Source organism: Cynocephalus volans, chromosome 16 (assembly GCF_027409185.1).
Source record: "Cynocephalus volans isolate mCynVol1 chromosome 16, mCynVol1.pri, whole genome shotgun sequence".
Classification (NCBI taxonomy): Eukaryota; Metazoa; Chordata; class Mammalia; order Dermoptera; family Cynocephalidae; genus Cynocephalus; species Cynocephalus volans.
The window spans coordinates 59,008,826-59,027,141 of record NC_084475.1 but is presented as its reverse complement, the minus strand read 5'-3'; the positions used below and the strand labels follow the sequence as shown (position 1 = coordinate 59,027,141).

General features: G+C 33.9%; 1 protein-coding gene across 1 annotated transcript in view; it reads right to left on the bottom strand.

Moving 5' to 3' along the window:
• Positions 1-18,316, bottom strand: part of CNTLN (centlein) — a 289,401-nt gene that overhangs the window by 40,088 nt on the left and 230,997 nt on the right. The window contains exon 19 of the mRNA XM_063081076.1: positions 591-782. Coding sequence (XP_062937146.1) covers positions 591-782 — 192 coding nt within the window. The remainder of the gene's footprint in view (positions 1-590; positions 783-18,316) is intronic.

Here is an 18,316-nt window from a genome sequence, read left to right as displayed (position 1 = left end):
CTGTTTAAACTAGGGTCGGTCTTACTTTTAATTTGTTGACAGTTTTGCCTGGTTTTTAGGTACAATTCTTCATAAACAAAAGGAACATTGCTTTTTATTTTCATTCTCAGATTTAACTTGCTGAAATCTATTAAACCAACCCACCAATTTGTTCTCTGCTTCTCCCAACCCCCGCCTTCCCATCTCCAACCAATAACAATCAAATTAAAATTGTAGCAAGTGTATAGAGTAAAGAAATTCTATTTATGCTGATACATTAAATGTATGAAAGAACTTTGTTCAGTTGGAAGGAGGCATGGGGAGGAGAGTAGTTGAGTACAGAATTGGAGCAGGAGGCACTGGCCAGCTTCCATTAGCACCTAGGATAAGATTTCATGGTGTCTTGTCGTTTTTTCCAGACAACAGTATTAGAGTTACCAGACAAGAATCTAGCAGGCTAAAACTGAATGCTGAAGTCAAACGTACTATTAATAATTTTTGGATGATTTATACCATAATTTACTTTTATTGGAATAAATTAGAGTTGATATAAACATGACTTTGAGGATTGAGTAACCTATGTTTTTGTGCTTAATAAACTTTATAATCACCTTTAGTTTACACTGCAATTGCTTCATTTCCAAATCCATGCTCCTTGAAGGACCAATTGACGTAACTTGTATCCGTGGAACTGTTACCCGGGAAACTTCTTCTGCCAAACTTGTGATTTCAGATGAGGACTCCAATTTCTTTAGTAAATCTTCTTTTTCTTTCCGAAGACCAGCCAAATCCAAATTTAGCTTCTTTTTAAAAAAATTAAATAAATAAACATAAAAGTAATTATATTTAATTTAACAATTATCAACATAAAATTCTACAGATAGGAAAATGCGAAAGAACTGAAATTAATTATTAAAATAGTTACTATAAAAACTTTGCAAAAATTCTAATCTCTATGAGCTTTTGCTTAAGGTTGTAGTAGGGCTTTTAAAATTAAAACAAAATACACAATACACAATATCTTTTGGTTGGCTGGTCTTTTCTCATGATGCACTATTTCTTGCAGTCACATATACATGGGTGAGCCAGAGATTCATATAATTGATAACCTTGATTTCAGGGCTGATGGTGAAAGCCAAGCTGCAGCAGGACAGGATAACAGATGTTAGTTGTTTATTCCACTGAGTAGGTCTTACCACCCAATATAGCAGCTAAAATGCTTCTCATTTAGTAGTATAAATGTTAAATCCAACTAGCAGACAAGGCTTGTTAGAGATTTAGTTAAAATGATAGCGTGCAAATAAACTCACTTGGTTTTATACATTTGATTGATAGTCGACAAGTCCTGTTACTAATGTTGAGTTAGAACTGCACTAAACTCCTTGAATTTGAATTTTCAGTAACATAAACATTTTGCTAAATAACATACTAGTACTCTTTTTATGAAGGTGTGTAAAAGAAACCATCTTTAGGTTAGCCTTTTTCATTCATCAATAGTCAGCAGAATGTCACCAAACCGTAATGGCATAACAAACTCAGAGCTCCTTAAGAGGGTAACTACACTACTACTTTATTGTTCCAAAGAAGCTTATAATATGGGTAGTTTAAAATAGGAACAATTAGACAAAATGATACTGAAATCTCTCAGAGGGGAAAAAATTTTTCTTCATTAACAATTCCAGTCAGAAACAGTGAAAGATGTAGCTGAAGTACACAGTAACGTAAACGTGCGATGTAAATTATTTAAGTATAAACACTATATTTAAACACAATTTCTAGATACTATACAATAAATCCATTATTGTATATGCATTTGTACATGCATGTGCATATTGTTAAATATGAATATTTTAGATCAGAATTTCAAAACTAGGGCTTGATATATCTGAGATTAAACTATGTTTTGGTGAAATAAAAAGTATGTTTTGGTGAAGAAACTATTCCTTCGGCTATATTTTTAGCTTATGATCTAAAAGCATGGTTGTATAGATTTTCAGTAAATATTTGTTCATGAATTGACCCCAAGGTACCTAATAATTAATATGTAAAAGCAAACTCATAATTTCCTTAAACCTGAAAATCTTCCTTGTATCATCCAAGCTTGAATCCATCTCTCTCCCTAATTATTAATTCTCTATATCCAGTCAATTGTCAGGCTCTATAGATTATGCAATGTTTCTCATATTCATTTCCTTCTACCACTCTCTTAATGCAGACTCTTATTATCCTACTAAGACTACTGCAATAACCATCCTTCTCCCTTCAACCTTTCCCTACCTTCATACCACCATTTACACAACTTCCTAAAACAACATCAACCTGTTATTCCTTTATTCAAAGCCCTTCAGCGGTTCTTCACACAAATAGTATAAAGCTCAGATGTTTGTGGGTAATAAGGCTCTCTACAATTTAGCTTCAATTTGTGTTCAGTCAGACATCACCTCAAGTCAAACTTGGCTGCCATTCCCCAAACCTCCCTGCCATTTCTACATCGATGACTCTAGACATGGTGTTTCTTTCTGCTGAAATATCTCATCCTTAAAAAGCAGATTAGTATTTCCTCCTTCATGAAATTCTTTATTCTTTCCTCTCTTTTCTTTAGAAAAGTAGCTTCTCCATTATCTTAGCTTCCATAGAACTATGCATGTTCCTTAACCATGAACCCTAGTAAATTTTAAATCCTTAAGAGAGGACTTTGCTTTGTCCACCTATGTATTCCCCATAGTATCTAAAAGAAATGCCCAATGTATAATAAAAACTAAAAGCAAGGTTTAAAAAATTCAAGTCTCCCTATTAGCAGTAGAGATGGTGCTATAAAGACACACATTGACTGCAGCTTTTATTTATAATCTTTCTGTTAGTTTATCAATACATAAATTAAAATACATTTTACTAATAATATAATGTTAATTAATTAAGCTTTTACTTAAGTAATATGCACCAGAATATTTCTCAATCCTGAAGTTAATGCTCTGCATCTAAATTAGACTTTTTGAGATTTCAGTTTGGTAAGACATAACTCATGGCTACAATTAATTCTAGGTGGAATCTCAGGCAACATAGAAGATTAATATTTGATGAGACTCTTTTCTTCCTAAGAAAAACTCTGGGTGGCTTCTTTTGTTCGTTATACTTGTATGCCACTAGATTTCTGTCTATTCCTTCCACACTGGCAGATCTTGACACTATAAATGCATCTCCACTGAAGACAGACTAAGCCAATAAATATATTTCTCTAAGAGATATGCATATGTAAATTTCAATTTCAATTTAACAATCTAAAAATGTATTAAATAACGAAACTGAAATTATGAAGACAGTAAACAAAATGACTTGTACTTTACTAAAATATAAATAATGTTTTGATTAAACAATATTTAAAATCTACAATCTTTAAAACGTATTTCTAACAGTTATATATGCATAGAAATGTAATAGAGCACCTATTGAAATAGAAGAAATTTATTCCATCAGTTTGGAATCCTTTGGTTACCCTTGGAATTTTGGACAAATAACTGGGGCTCTCTTACTAACTTTTCTCAGTTTAAGAATTCAATTTCTTATTTGAGAAATGCTATAGATAAGACAAGAAGTGTAAATAACTTTCTTTTGCTTACACTTGTTCTGGGTTGTGAGAATACCTTTGTGGGTGGCCTTGTTAGAAAGAGATGGTGCTGTAAAATCTACCAATAAATTAAGATTATTCTTAAAATTGTTCTTTTTCTTTATCAGTTGCACAATTCCTATTTCTCTATTACTACTTTTCCATCTCAAAGACTTAAAAATATATGTCATATTGTATTAAAAACAGAAATAATGAAAAGATACATGGAAGAGTCACAATTTCTGGATTCTAGCCCTCTGGGCCTATTGCGTATCAACTGAGTGACCTTGAGCAAACACGTGACTTTGTTTCCTCATTTAAAAACAGAGATGATGCTTACCTGCCTAACAAAGGTAACTTAGGGGACAGAATTTTAAAAACATCTGTGATAGCACTTGGTAGATTTTAAATGTGCAGAATTATTGTTAGCATTACTATGTTGTGGTAAATGCTACCATATAGAGTCTGAGAAATGTCTTAAAGGCTGAGTACCGAAATTTAAAAAACCCCACAAAACTGTGTGTGTGTGTGTGTGTGTGTGTGTGTGTGTGTGTGTGTGTGTGTGTAAATATACATATACCTCCTATAAATTCTTTCATGGCTGCAGCTTTAGTTTGTCTTAAGTCATAATCATCTGTTTGATTAGGACCAATTCAGGAGTCTGAGAAATGTCTTAAAGGCTGAGTACCTAGATTTAAAAAAACCCCACAAAACTGTGTGTGTGTGTGTGTGTGTGTGTGTGTGTGTGTAAATATAAATATACCTCCTATAAATTCTTTCATGGCTGCAACTTTAGTTTGTCTTAAGTCATAATCATCTGTTTGATTAGGACCAATTCAGGATGCCTACTAGGCTACATGCTTATTGAAAGCAGATGAGCTCCTTTACATCCCCAGCAGTGCAATTCCTCCACAGTTTTCTAAAAGTCTACTTCAATTTAAAAGTTGACTTTAATGAAAATAAGTACTGAGATTTGTATTGATTTATGTGTAGCCAACTATTTCTAACCAAAGGTTATAAAACAGAACACTACAAAATTTAAAAACTAGACACTAGCTATTAATTATTTAGATGTAACAATGAGGAAGAGTAAGTCTCTGAAAAAAAAAAGAACCATCTAAGCAACTGTAAGAAGAGACAAGAATATACTGAAGAACTTATTCTTAAGTAGACTTAATTCTCAAATGACCCCCAGTGACCCATGCCCTGGTATTATACCCTGCCCCCATATGTAGGTGGGACCCATCAATATGACAAACTATCACTCCCATGATTACATGATAAGTAAAGGGGATTCTGTAGATGTAATTAGGGTCCCTAAATAAGCGACTTTGAGTTAATCAAACACAAGATTATCCTGGCTGGTCCTGACCTAATCAGGTGAGTCCTTTCAGAGAAGGCCAGTGGCCCTTCCTTAGGTCAGAGAGATTCTCTTGCCAGCCTTGAAGTTATGAGAGGACTACGGAGGGAGCCACGAGGTAAGGACTGAAGGAGTTGACAATGGTCCTCAGCTGACAGCCAGAAAGAAAACTGGAATCTCAGTCCTACAACCACCAGGAATTAATTTTTCCAACAAACACATGAGCTTGAAAGAGAAGCCTAGCCTCCAGAAAGGACGGCAGCCTGGCTGACACACTGACTGCAGGCTTGTGATGCTCTTAGCAGAGGACCCCGCTGTGCTGCTCTGTACCAGACTCCAGACTCCTGACCCAAGGAAACTGTGAGGTAATGAATGCATATGTTGTTTCTAAGCTACCAAATCTGTGGTAATTTTTTATGCAGCACAGAAAACTAATACAAGTCCCAATTAAAAAAAAAAAAATCAGCCTCCTTCTGGAACCTATTTCTTGCTCCCTTGCTGCCACCCTGCCCCACATCAAGCAAGTATCCCAAATCCCATAGTGTGTCACTTATATAATAGTTTCACTCCAATTTAATTTTGTTTTCATTATCCATAATTTTGTGTTAACTTTTTTTCTTAATTGCTTTAAAAAATTGTTCCATTTTCTTTTCATTTTTTTTTTGTTGGCTGGCCAGTATGGGGATCTGAACCCCTGACTTTGGTGTTATAACACATTGCTCTAACCAACTGAGCTAACCAGGCAGGCCTATTCCATTTTCTATACTACAAATAAAAATTGCCTCTACAAGATCTGCATTTCACAGTTTAACTGCCAAGAAAAAAGCCTCTAGCCAGAACTTCCTTTTGCTGCCCTCAGCAGTAACTGTGGAATCCCATGAATAGGGTAAATAAGTCTCCTTTGATCTACTCTCCCTTGTTCTCTTCTAGGGTATGTCACTCACAAATTGGCTTTATTTGGGGACCCAATTTGACATTTTCTGGAGGATTAGGATAGGGAGTATCTAGAATCAGAACCTGACTCCTTTTACACATACTATGTGGTAGGCACTATACTAGTTCTGTGTTTCCAATGTTAAACAAAAAAGTTATAATCCTTGCTTTTAGTTAGCTACCAGCCTAAAAGCTAGAAATATATGGCAATAATCCATAATAAGTGCTATGAAAAGATAAAACAGGAAGCTAAGGGAACTACTGCTGCCTTCAATTCCTGTCTGGTAACTGCTGGTTAGAGCCAGTTTCCTTCCATGTATCTCCCCTGATCTGCTGTGTCAAATGTGTCCCAGAAGCTGTGTACAGCATTAAATGCCCCAGTCTAGATCTACAACCAGTCTGCTTTCCAACTTTTACTCAAGAGAAGGATTCTGCCAGAACACTGGTAAGTAAACTGAGGCAGTCCTCAGGAGAAGGAGCATCTCCATCAGACAGCCTTGTTAAACATTTTAATGTTCAAGAATGAATTATCAAAAAAAATAATAAGCCCACAGAAAATTTTCTGCATGCCCAATGAAGACAAGTATAGGGCTTAGAAAGAAATCTGAAAGAATCATTTCTCTAATCACTCTCCACATAATATTTTATATACTCTATGATCTTGATGTCTCCAAAGAATAAAATATTCAACATCTGACTGTTCAACAGACATGATACTAGTTGTAGCACATGTAAAGAAAATGTTTTTGAGTATTCAACTAGTTTAGGACCAGTGCTCCAAGGGAAAGGAATAGGAAAGATACTGTTCAGTTGTTCCCATATGTTTTTCACCACTGGACTAAAGATTTAAAATAATGAACCACTTTAAAAATTTGAAAAATATTTTTCAAATTGGGATAATGAAAACTGAAAGATAGAGACACACAGAAATTTTAGAAAATCCAGCCAAATGTGAAGTTGAATGCCAGGGTGTCAGGAGCAGGGTTTCTGGGAAGCCCATAGAAGAAATGGTTGGTTACAGAGAACTCTTTACAGCACATGTTGGGGGAAAGGTAAGAGGCTGAATGTTGGAAAATATCAATCAGTAACCAGAGTAAAAAGTGAGGTTTAGTTCCCGTCTGTAACAATATTGTGGTCTCCAATTTTTCTTTGTCCTTTTGAAAGCCAAAGGGCTTGACAGTCAAAGTATGAAAAATGCTCATTAAATGGAAGTAGCCTGGGCCGGCCCCGTGGCTCACTCGGGAGAGTGCAGCGCTGGTAGTGCGAGGCAACGGGTTAGGATCCTATATAAGGATGGCTGGTGCGCTCACTGGCTGAGTGCGGTGTGGACCACACCGTGCTGAGGGTTGCAATCCCCTCAAAAATAAATAAATAAATATGACTGACATATGACATTGTGTAATGCTGAACACAGAAATAAGTTCATTGATAATCTTACCATCAGATTACTCTGGTTCATATTCAACTAGATGCAATAAATTAAAAATCTTATTATGTTTTTTAATAATTATAACATAAAGTTTGTTACCAGAATTGAAATAAAAATGACTGGAGAGAAAATTCTAGTTGGACAAAATGTATGTAAATCCTACTGGCAAGACCCCCCCTAGAAAATCACCATGATCTTAATGATATTTCTGCCTCCTGTGAATAGAATCAATATTCTTTTATTAGGAATACTATACTTTTACAGAAAATAAAACTGATAGAAATAAAGTTCTGTATATTGTCCATGTATAGGACTAAAAGCACAGTCACTTATAATATTATATGATTTATCAGGACAATTAATTTCTAAGTCACTAACACAAATATTTTCCACACAAGTACTTATTTACAAAGATAAATAGTTCAGATTAATATCTCATTCAAGTTTAGCAGCAAGAGTTTTAAATTTAAACCATGAATTTTCCTTTATTATGCTACTTAAGATCACCAAGAGAAAGAATTGAAAATTAAAAACCAACAACCAAAAAAAAGTCTGTGGCAGAGATGTAATTATTTATGTAATAAAATTTCTTATGAAAAATCCACTGAGTTACTGCATCACTCACTTATAAACTATTCTCTGACAAATGCAGTTATTAAAAGCCTACACTATGTTTCACAAAATGTCAAGCAAATGAAGGTAATATAGAGGACTCTTTACCAATGCTTTTGCTAGTAGTTAGACTTCAGTAGCCTTTAGAGACCATTAAGTACCCTTTGGCTAATTGGCCAATGGTAGATTAATCCTCTTTTTATTCTAGCAGCACTATTTTAACACCCTTGCACTCTGTCAGTATAGTGTCTGAATGACAAAATAATATTGTACATGAATAATAAGCAGAAAAGTTAAATTAACATTTCATGTTTCACATGCCATACCTATGTGTCAGAAGAACTTTTTTTTTAAGTCACTGACATTCAACTTTTTTAAACATCTCATGTTGACATCTTATTGAGGTGAATCTTCCTAATTACTGCTAATTGCCTATCAAGAAAAAAACTCTTTTCATGAAGTGCAGTTGTCTAGTACAGATAAACCCAGCACCAGTGTGCACATTAAAGACAAAGCATGACACTTAAGGTGCTAGTTTGTTATAAGGTCATACTAAATATGGTTTGCAATTAGCAGAGCAGTTTTTTTTTATGGTACTGAAAACGCCAATCTGTCTTGATGTGTTCAACTTAGATTCTATCAAAGAAATATGGATATCTGACTACAGATAAGAGATACGCTACTCTCAACATTTACAAGGAGTAAAATGAACTCAACTCCCTTACACTTTGTAATGTAAGTTTTAGCTAATGTCCAATTAAATAATTATTTTGTAAATATGTTTGAATATGATTTTTCAAAATGAAAATCAACACTATTATTTCAAATGTCAAATTGTCCAAAACAGTTTACTAATACTTTTAATTCTCAAAACAGCCCCCAAATCTGAAAACATTGAACATGTATCTTTTAATTTATATAAATAGTTTGAACATTTTAGGCATTTATAGTAAATTTTAATCTCTGTGATACTAGCAATATAACATATTGCAAAATAATCTGAATATCTAAGCCAATGCATTTTAACTGGATTGAAGTTAAACCACATCAAACTTCTGTTGCCACAACTATGAGAAAAATAATGGATAGTAAAAACATATTATATATGAAATCTGGACTAATACAACTGACTTTCAAGTATTTGGGGGAAAAAAATCAATATTTGGCTAACCACAGCAAAAATTGCTTAACTGTTGGTTCATTGTTATTTCAAATCCTCTGTTCAAGCTGCCAGAAGCCCCCTTGAAACCTACATACCATATACTAGATAGAGAGACAGATACTTGGAACCAAAAGTATATCCGGAATCCTTCATCATCATAAATACCAAAAGAATTTCTCAGTGTTCATATGGTAATAGTACGAGTTGGGTTGCAGCCCTCCTAAACACGTGATCTATAGATGACATGCTCACTAACGACCATGAGGTTACAAAGAATCCCCATTCTGACTTCTTTCCCTAACAGGAACGAAAGAGCATGGCGGTGCCATTTGATGTCCCAAAAGAGAAACTGGACAATGCCTTTCGGAACTCCTCGCTTTCACTCTCCTTCTCCTGCTTTCTACTGCTTAAACTCAGCTAATTCAACAAAGAAATACCTATTCATCACACGTATTATACACACACACCCTCTTTAATTATATTCTTCCTCCGCCCCTCATGTCAATATTTTTTTCAGTTACTGAAGTTGTGTGAGAGCAAGAGGAAAAGAATCCACCCCAATTAAACTGCACAAACAACCAAGAAAAAAGAAAAGAAAAGAAAAAAATGCCAAATCAACAAAAATAATAGTTAGTGCTTCAGGGTAATGTTAACATTGTATCTGTATTTAAGTAAAGAACAGCCATAAATTTTCAAGTGAAGTTCTAGTTGATTGAGTTATCAGAAACAGAAGCTATCAAACTCCAGAATATCCGCAGAAGTCTCACGAAGACTGCCTCACTCTCCTCTAATTAAACTTGGATTTCCTAAAAAAACAGATTCAATACTTTTGATTGCTTTTCTGTCCTAGTGGGGTGCTATTACAACAGTATTACCTCTTATTGTTTTGTATTTTATTGCTCAAAAAGGCCTTTGTGGACTATCCTGAGGAGATGAATGCCCACATATAGTATTGTTACTAAACGGCGATGAGAGTCTAGAAAATTAAAAATTGCTCATAATACTTAATTCCTATATAAACTTCAAAAGAAAGGCATCAATATTCCCTAAAATAATTTTTGACTTCTACAAATGTATAATAGAACATATTTCTGAAAGTCATATTTTTATCAGGTATAGCAAGTTCAATTAATAAGCCTCTGAAATGCATGTACATGAACATTAAGTTTATTTAAATTTTACTGGAATCAGTTCATAGAAATAGTGCATTATCACACTAATCTAAATTAAATATTACTAACCTTTTTGGTTATAAACCAAATGGCTAAAGATCATCATTTGTAACTCCAACTTTATACATTCAAACTAGCAAAATAATATACATTTATTAAATATATCTTAAATATGAACAGCTTCTTAATATTTAGAAATTAAAATATTTTAATGATAGGGTCAATAGTTAACTGTATGTCTTTTCTTGGTTTTACTACATCTAAGCCCTGCAAATAAATTACTTGGATGAAAGCCAGTCAGGGAATTTCATAGACCCTACAACTCATTACAAATTTAACAGCAGCAATACTAAATATTCATATGATGTTGATCATTTATAAATATACCCTACTAAAATTCTCAAGAGATACAACTTAATAATGTTTTTCTCTATTCCCTGTATAAGTTTCGTAAGATTCAAGAGAGTAAAAAATAGACATGCTTTTAAAAAATGTTTTTACAATCTTTGTATTTGATAAAATAAAAAGTTACTGATACTTTAAAATGCAATTTTTTTCATTAAGAATTAACATATTTGAAAATTGTCAAAGAAATGGCTTTCACAGCAGAGAGTAGAAATTTCTTTTACAGAAGAAAAAAAGAGATTTATGAAGTTGTACTTAATAATGTATTATTCAAAGTATTTCTCATAGATATTATTGAAAACCTATGTTTTTCAACACACAAAAATTCCAAATAGAAACTTCTTCCATAATGATCTTTCACTTCATTTTCTATTTAGAATTATCTTTTGTTTATCATATTCTTTCAAGTAGCAAGGCTTGACCTGAGTAGTCACTCAATAAATAAAGTCAAATAAATATCTGATTCTCAGTCCATTATGCTACATAAAATTCTGTGATTCATATGTCTTCAAGAAGAGAGTAGTCTGAGGGTTCTTCTTGTTTTTATTAATCAAGTGGATTTCTCTACTTTTCCCTTAGATCAGTGGTTTTCAAAGAGTTCATACTACCCAGACATGTATTTTGGAAATTTGTATGGGCACTTTGAGTGCCATAGTGATTGGTACTGAAGTGGATGAAAGCAAGGAATACTAGATGTACTGCAATGTGTAGATCAGTCCTGCCCAACAGAAACTGCCCTGTATCTTTCATGACTTCAAAATTTCCTGCCAATTATTCACATACGTAGAAATATGCATATAAAGAAACGAGCCTAACTCCAAAATTACATATAGACAAAGTTTTTTTTTTTTCCTGTGGTCCTGGAAATTTAACTACCTGGAAAATCAGGGAAGACTGAAAGATGAGAAAGAGAAATAGAGAAAACCCTTACTTCTCCTGAGTCTAAGCTTACCACATGGCCAGTACTCATGGGCAGGGCTGCATTGAGAAGCTGGTCTGGGATGAGGAGAGGTAAGATAAAAAAGAAGCATTAAAGACATTAGAGTGTCTAGTTCCAGTTTTCTCTACCCTTCCCAAGTCTATTTTCTTCAGTTCAATCTTTGATTTTTGTGAGCTTTTTTTTCTTCTATTTGTTTGAGTTCAATTTCTACCACTTGCTATGAAGACAGTCCTGTTAACCCAGTCTTCTAAGTAAAGCCCAGTTTAAGTAAAACCCAGTTCTCAGTTTTCTATTTTCATTTCCTCTATGGCATCTGACATTGTTGACCAAATCTTCCCTTCTTCCTGTTAAAAATTTTCTCTCCCTTGTTTCTGTATTACAGCACTATCTTACTTTTCCTCTAGCTTCTTTGCATACTTCTTTATGTCCTTCTCTGACTCCTTTTCTGCCCATATAGCAGATACTCCCCAAACTTATCATGTTGCAAAGATTTGTTCCACTTCCAGCATTCTTTCTCTGGGATAATGACATCAGTAGGTTTGCTTCTTCTTTAAATATTTCAAATATACCAAAGGTATATAAAGAGACGCTGTGAACCTCTTTCCTGACCCACCGGAAACAATCACTACTATCCTGAGTATATTTGGTATGTTTCCCTTACATTTCTTTACACTTTTAGTACATTGCAAAAAACATATAGCTATTTAAAGACACCCCTTTTTCATATTTTAACATCCCTGTAATTAGGCTATCTTCCATTCTGAGACATCACAAAATTCCAGCTGTTACTTAAATAATATTTCTTCTTTTAAATTGAATATTCTGTTGATTGCTGGTGAATATAAATCCCATTGTCTTAGCATATATTGATTTTATATCCAGCCATCTTGCTGAAATCCATTATTAATTATACTAATTTGTCTTGAGATTCTGTACAGACAAGCATAGTGTCTAGAACTAATGATGATTTTGTTTCTTCATTTCCAATACTTTTAACTTTCACTTCTTTCTCTTATCTTAATCTGCTGGCTTAGGTCCAATGTCAAAGACAAACAATGACAGCAGGCGTAAATATCTTCTTCCTGATTTTAAAAGGAATGCTTCTAAATTCCATCATTAAGTTTAACAGTTGTTTCAGGCTTTTGGTAGAAACCTTTAACAGCATAAGAAAGTTCTCTGCTATTCCTGGTTTACTAAGAGAAATTTTATCATGAGAAGGTATTTAATTATATCAAAAGATTTTCTGCATTTTTTTTTTGTGGTAAAAAACACATAATGCAACAATTTTTAAATTGTACAGTACAGTATGTAAACTTCCCTGTTAGCATTGCTTTCACTGCAGCCCATATGTTTAGGTATGTTGTGTTTTCATTTTCATTTGTCTCAATATATTTTCTAATTTCCTTTGTGATTTCTTCTTTGACCCATTGGTTGTTTAAGAGTATTTTGTCTAATTACTACATATTTGTGGATTTTCCAGTTTTCTTTCTGCAACTGATTTCTAGTTTCATTCTATTGTGATTAGAAAAAATAACTATGATTTCAACCTTCTTGAATTTAAGACTTGTTTTGTGTCTATCCTGGAAAATGTTTCACATCACTTGAAAAGAGTATCTATTCCACTGTTGTCAGGTGGAGAATTCTGTATATGTGTGTTAGGCCCAATTGGTCCATAGCTTTGTTCAAGTCCTCTATTTCCTTGATAATCTTGTCTGGTTGTTCTATCCATTACTGAAAGTGGGGTAATCAAGTCTCCTATTATTGTGCTGCTGTCTATTTCTCCCTTAATTCTGTCAAAGTGTGAAGTTTGGTGCATAAAATTTACAATTGTTCTATCTTTTGGGAGAATTGATCCTTCATGTAAATGTCCTTCTTTGACTCTTGCAAGAATTTTTTATTTAAAGTCTATTTTTCCTAATATTGTTTATAGCCTCCCTGTTCTATTTTGCTTAACATTTGCATGAAATATAATTTTTCATCCCTTCACTTTCCTTTGTGTCTTTAAATCTAAAGTGAATCTCTCGTAAACAGAGTATGGTTGGATCTTGTTTTTTTATCCATTCAGCCACTCTGTGTCTTTTGACTGGGGAGTTTAATCCATTCACATTTAAAGAAATTATTGATAGAAGAACTTTACTATTGCCGTTTTGTTAATGTTTTCTGTTTGTCTTATAGCTCTTTTATCCCTCTTTTCCTCTGTTGCTCTTCCTTAACATTTCATTCATTTTTTTTTTTGTAGTGACATGCTTTGATTCCTTTCTCCTTTTCTTTTGTGTATCTTCTATAGGTATTTTCTTTGTGGTTACCATGGTGTTTATATAAAATATCTTCTAGTCATAACAATCTATTTTAAGCTGATAACCGAACTTCAATCACATGCAAAAACTCTACACTTTTGCTTCTCCCTCCTGCACATTTTATGTTACTGATATCACAAATTACATCTGTTTATGTTATGTATCCATTAACATATTTTTATAGTTATAATGATTTTTTTATACCATTGTCTTTTAGTTTCTGTACCAGAATTAAATGTGCCACTACTGCAGTATTATAGTATCCTGTATTTCTCTCTATATTTACCTTTACCAGAAAGCTTTATTACTTTCATATACTTCTACATTGTTGTTTAGCATCTTTTTGTTTCAACTTGAAGGACTCAGTTTAGCACTTCTTATGAGACAGATCTAGTGGTGATGAACTTCCCTCTGCTTTTGTTTATCTGGGAAGGCCTTTATCTCTCTATCATTTCTGAAGGGCAGTTTTGCCAGATACAGTAGTCCTGGTTGGCAAGGAATTTTTTCTTTTTTAAGTATAGACTTCCTTATGTGTACAACTGAATGACTTTCGCTATTTTTACACAGTTGTGTAATTATCACCACAGACTAATTTTAGAACATCTCCATCACCCCAGAAAGAAACCTCATGCCTATTTACAGGCCCTGGCCCTATGTAACATGAAATCTACTTTCTGTCTGTAGATTTCACCTTTTCTGGACATTTCATATAAATCGAATCATACTATATCTGGTTTTTTGTGACTGGCTTTTTCCACTTAACAAAATGTTTTCCAGATTCATCTACATCGTAACATATATCAGTGCTTCATTTCTTTTTATTGCTAAATGATAATCCATTGAATAGATACACCACATTCTTTTCCTCCATTTATTAATACACACATTCTTTTCCTCTGTTCATTTTCCACTTTTGGACTATTGTAAACACTGCTTCCATGAACACCCATGTACAAGTTTTTGTGTGAACTTATGTTTTCAATTTTCTTGGGTGTATACCTGGGATTGGAATTTCTGGGTCATATGGTAACTCTATGTTTAACTTTTGAGGAACTGCCAAACTGTTTTCCAAAACAGCTACACCATTTTACATTCCTACCAGCAGTGTATGAAGGTTCCAATTTCCCTATATTCTCATCAACAGTTGTTAATGTTTGTTAATTTATTAGTCTCAATAATCCAGCTTTTGGTTTTGTTGATAATGTCTACAGCATTTTTGCTTTCGACAATATCAACTTTGGCCCCTATCTTAATAATTTTTTCTTTCTATTTTCTTTGGTTGTCTTAGTCAGTTCGGGCTACTGCAACAAATTACCATAGGTGGGTAGCTTAAACAACAAACATTTATTTCTCAGGGATCTGGATGCTGGGAAATCTACAATCAAAGCACTGGCAGATCTGGTATCTGGTGAGGGCTCTCTTCCTGGTTTACAGTTAGCCATCTTCTTATTGTATCTTAACATGGCAGAGAATAGAGAGAGATCCCATGCCTTCTCCTCTTTTTATAAGGGCATTAATCCCATCATGGGGGCCCCACCTTCATGACCTAATCTAACCTAATTACCTTCCAAAGGCCCCATCACCAAATAAATCACATTGGAGGTTATGAATTTTGAGGGGAAACAAATATTCAGTCCACAACACTAGGTTTGTTCAATTTCTCATTCTTAAATGTTCAGCACTGTAATTTTCAGCCTTCTTCTAGTCCTTATGTATTTACCACCTTAGCTACATCCTTCAAGTTTTGATATGTACTATTTCATTGTCATTCAGTTTGAAGAATTTTCTCATTTTCATTTTGTTTTCCTCTTTCACCCATTAGTCATTTAGAAATATCTCTATAAATTTGCATCATACATTAACTTAACTTTTTAAATTGATTTCTAACTTTACTTGTGTTAGACAATATTATTTATATGCCACCAATTTTTTGAAATTTGTGAAGCTGTTTTGTGGCCTATTATGTAAACATTTTTGATAAATACCTAGAGCAAGAGTTATTTCTCTTTTTGAATAATGTATATACTTAATGACTTTTTGTCAGCTTTATCTTAAAAGTACTGAAATTATCTTTGCCTTATTTATTCTGAGCCTAAGTTATTAAGTATTTACATTTTAGGGGCTTGCTCCTCCTTTTTACAGCAAAACTCCTTGAAATAACTTTTATATGCATATTTAATTATAGACGTCAATTCCTCACTTCCTCTTCCCATTCCTCAGTTACTCTCATGGACTCATTCTAATCAGCAGCATTTGACATATTTGATCATTCCCTTCTTGAAACACTTTCATCACTTTGCTTCTTAGATATTCTTTTCTGTTGGTTTTCCTTTTACTTAACTGGCCTCTCTCTCCTTTTCTGGTCCTTTCTCATCTGCCCAACCTCCAAACGTTGAGGGGCCCAGGGCTCAGACCTTGAACCTATTTTCTTTTCTATCTATCTCCACTCCCTTGGTGATCTCATTCAGACTCATGTTTTTAAACACCATCTAAATACTTATGACTCAAAAATTCATACATCTAGCTCAGCCCTCTTCCCTAAATTTTAAACTCATATATCCTACGACTTAGTTGATACAATTGACCTAGGATGCAGCCTGGGCATAGCTATTTTTTTTTAAAGTGAAGATAACATCCAGCCAGGGTTGAGAACCACAGCTGTACCAGACTACTCATTATTATCAACAAACTGCTCTCTCATCTTAATGTCTTTTCAAGCTTTCCTTTCCTCTAATGGCTTTGCTCCATGCATACAACTTTCAAAAGCATACTAAAGCTAAGTCAAAACGCCATCTCCTTCAAAAGCCTTTCTAAAGAATGACAGCAATGAGTGACTGGTTTCTCCCTCCACTACATGTTCGTGGTATATTATATATTTTATACACACACACACAGAGGGGTATTCAAAAGTTCATGGAAACATTTGTACTGTCTTTTAATTCTATTTTTCCACAGACTTTTAAAAGTATCCGTATCCTCATACATATACATAACTATCTATATTTTACAATTTCCTCATATTGTGATACACAGTTCCAACTCCCATATTAGTATTTTGCACAGGGGACAAGGATCGTACGTAATTGCTGAATACCTCATTATTACAGTGCTTTACATATGTTAGGTGCATTAAACTAAATTAAATTTTAACAAATATAGGGCCGAACCCGTGGCGCACTCGGGAGAGTGCAGCGCTGGGAGCGCGGCGACGCTCCCGCCACGGGTTCGGATCCTATATGGGAATGGCCAGTGCACTCACTGGCTGAGTGTCGTTCACAAAAAAAGACAAAAAACAAACAAACAAACAAAAAAATTTTAACAAATATAAACACATCTATCCATGTGTGAACCAATATTTTAGTCATTTAAAACCAAACCCTAAAATATATTCACAGTTAAATATCATAATAATCTAATAGTGAGAAAAATGTTATAATTTTTCCAGGCATGTTGATACTCTAATGAGACATACCTACCTGAAAGCATATTAATGCAAAGAATGAAAACACTATTAGAAATATAAGACTATGCAATATATTATAAAACTGCCTCATTTTAAACAGAAAAGAAATTTCTAACTGATGCTGTTCAGGTCACATTTTTCTTAATATTTTCTGTGGTAGGATCAGAAGTAAATCTGAAAACAGAATATAAGAAGTATGATTTTATATACATCGTGTTGCAAGTAATAATAGTTCCTTACAAAGCCTAATATAAGACACAGACATTCTGTTAACAAATATCACTAGTTCATCTAGAAGACAGGACATAGGAATAAGACAGTCACGTCCAATTCCACATGGATTCTCAGCTCAGATCCTGGGTTTTGCACAGTTTACCTTGCGAACATGATCCGAGTGACATTTCACAAATTCCTGGATAAATGTTGCTACACTCTGCTAGGAGAGAGAGGCTATGTCATGCACAGATCAATAACTGCACTGTGTTTCATCAGCCTCAAAATCAAAAGTGCTTCATCTGGCAAAAGCCATGGCCCTAGAGAATCTGACATATATAAACTGAATACCCTACAAGGAATGTGTACTACACAGGCTATTGGGGTAAGGTAAAAGAAAACTCTGGAGATTAGCAATGAAGTACAATAAGAGAGTAGTTTTCTACTTCATTATTACTAGAGGTGTGAACACAGATCACAAAAATGGAAATGAGGCTATTAAAAATTCTACAATTCCTGACAGAAAAAAATGGCTCTAGTACAGTTTAACACCTTCAGTCTTTTGAATAAGAGTTATGTAAATAAATATAAACCAAAGACAAATGTAAGTTTAGGATACAATAACAATCACAGAAGTTTAAATACATGAAAATTTTTTATGCAGATCCATAAAATATGGCCCTTTTAGAATTAAAGTGTTTGCTAAAAGACTCTCCAGATTTAGCAGTTTGTATGCTCAATGTTTAT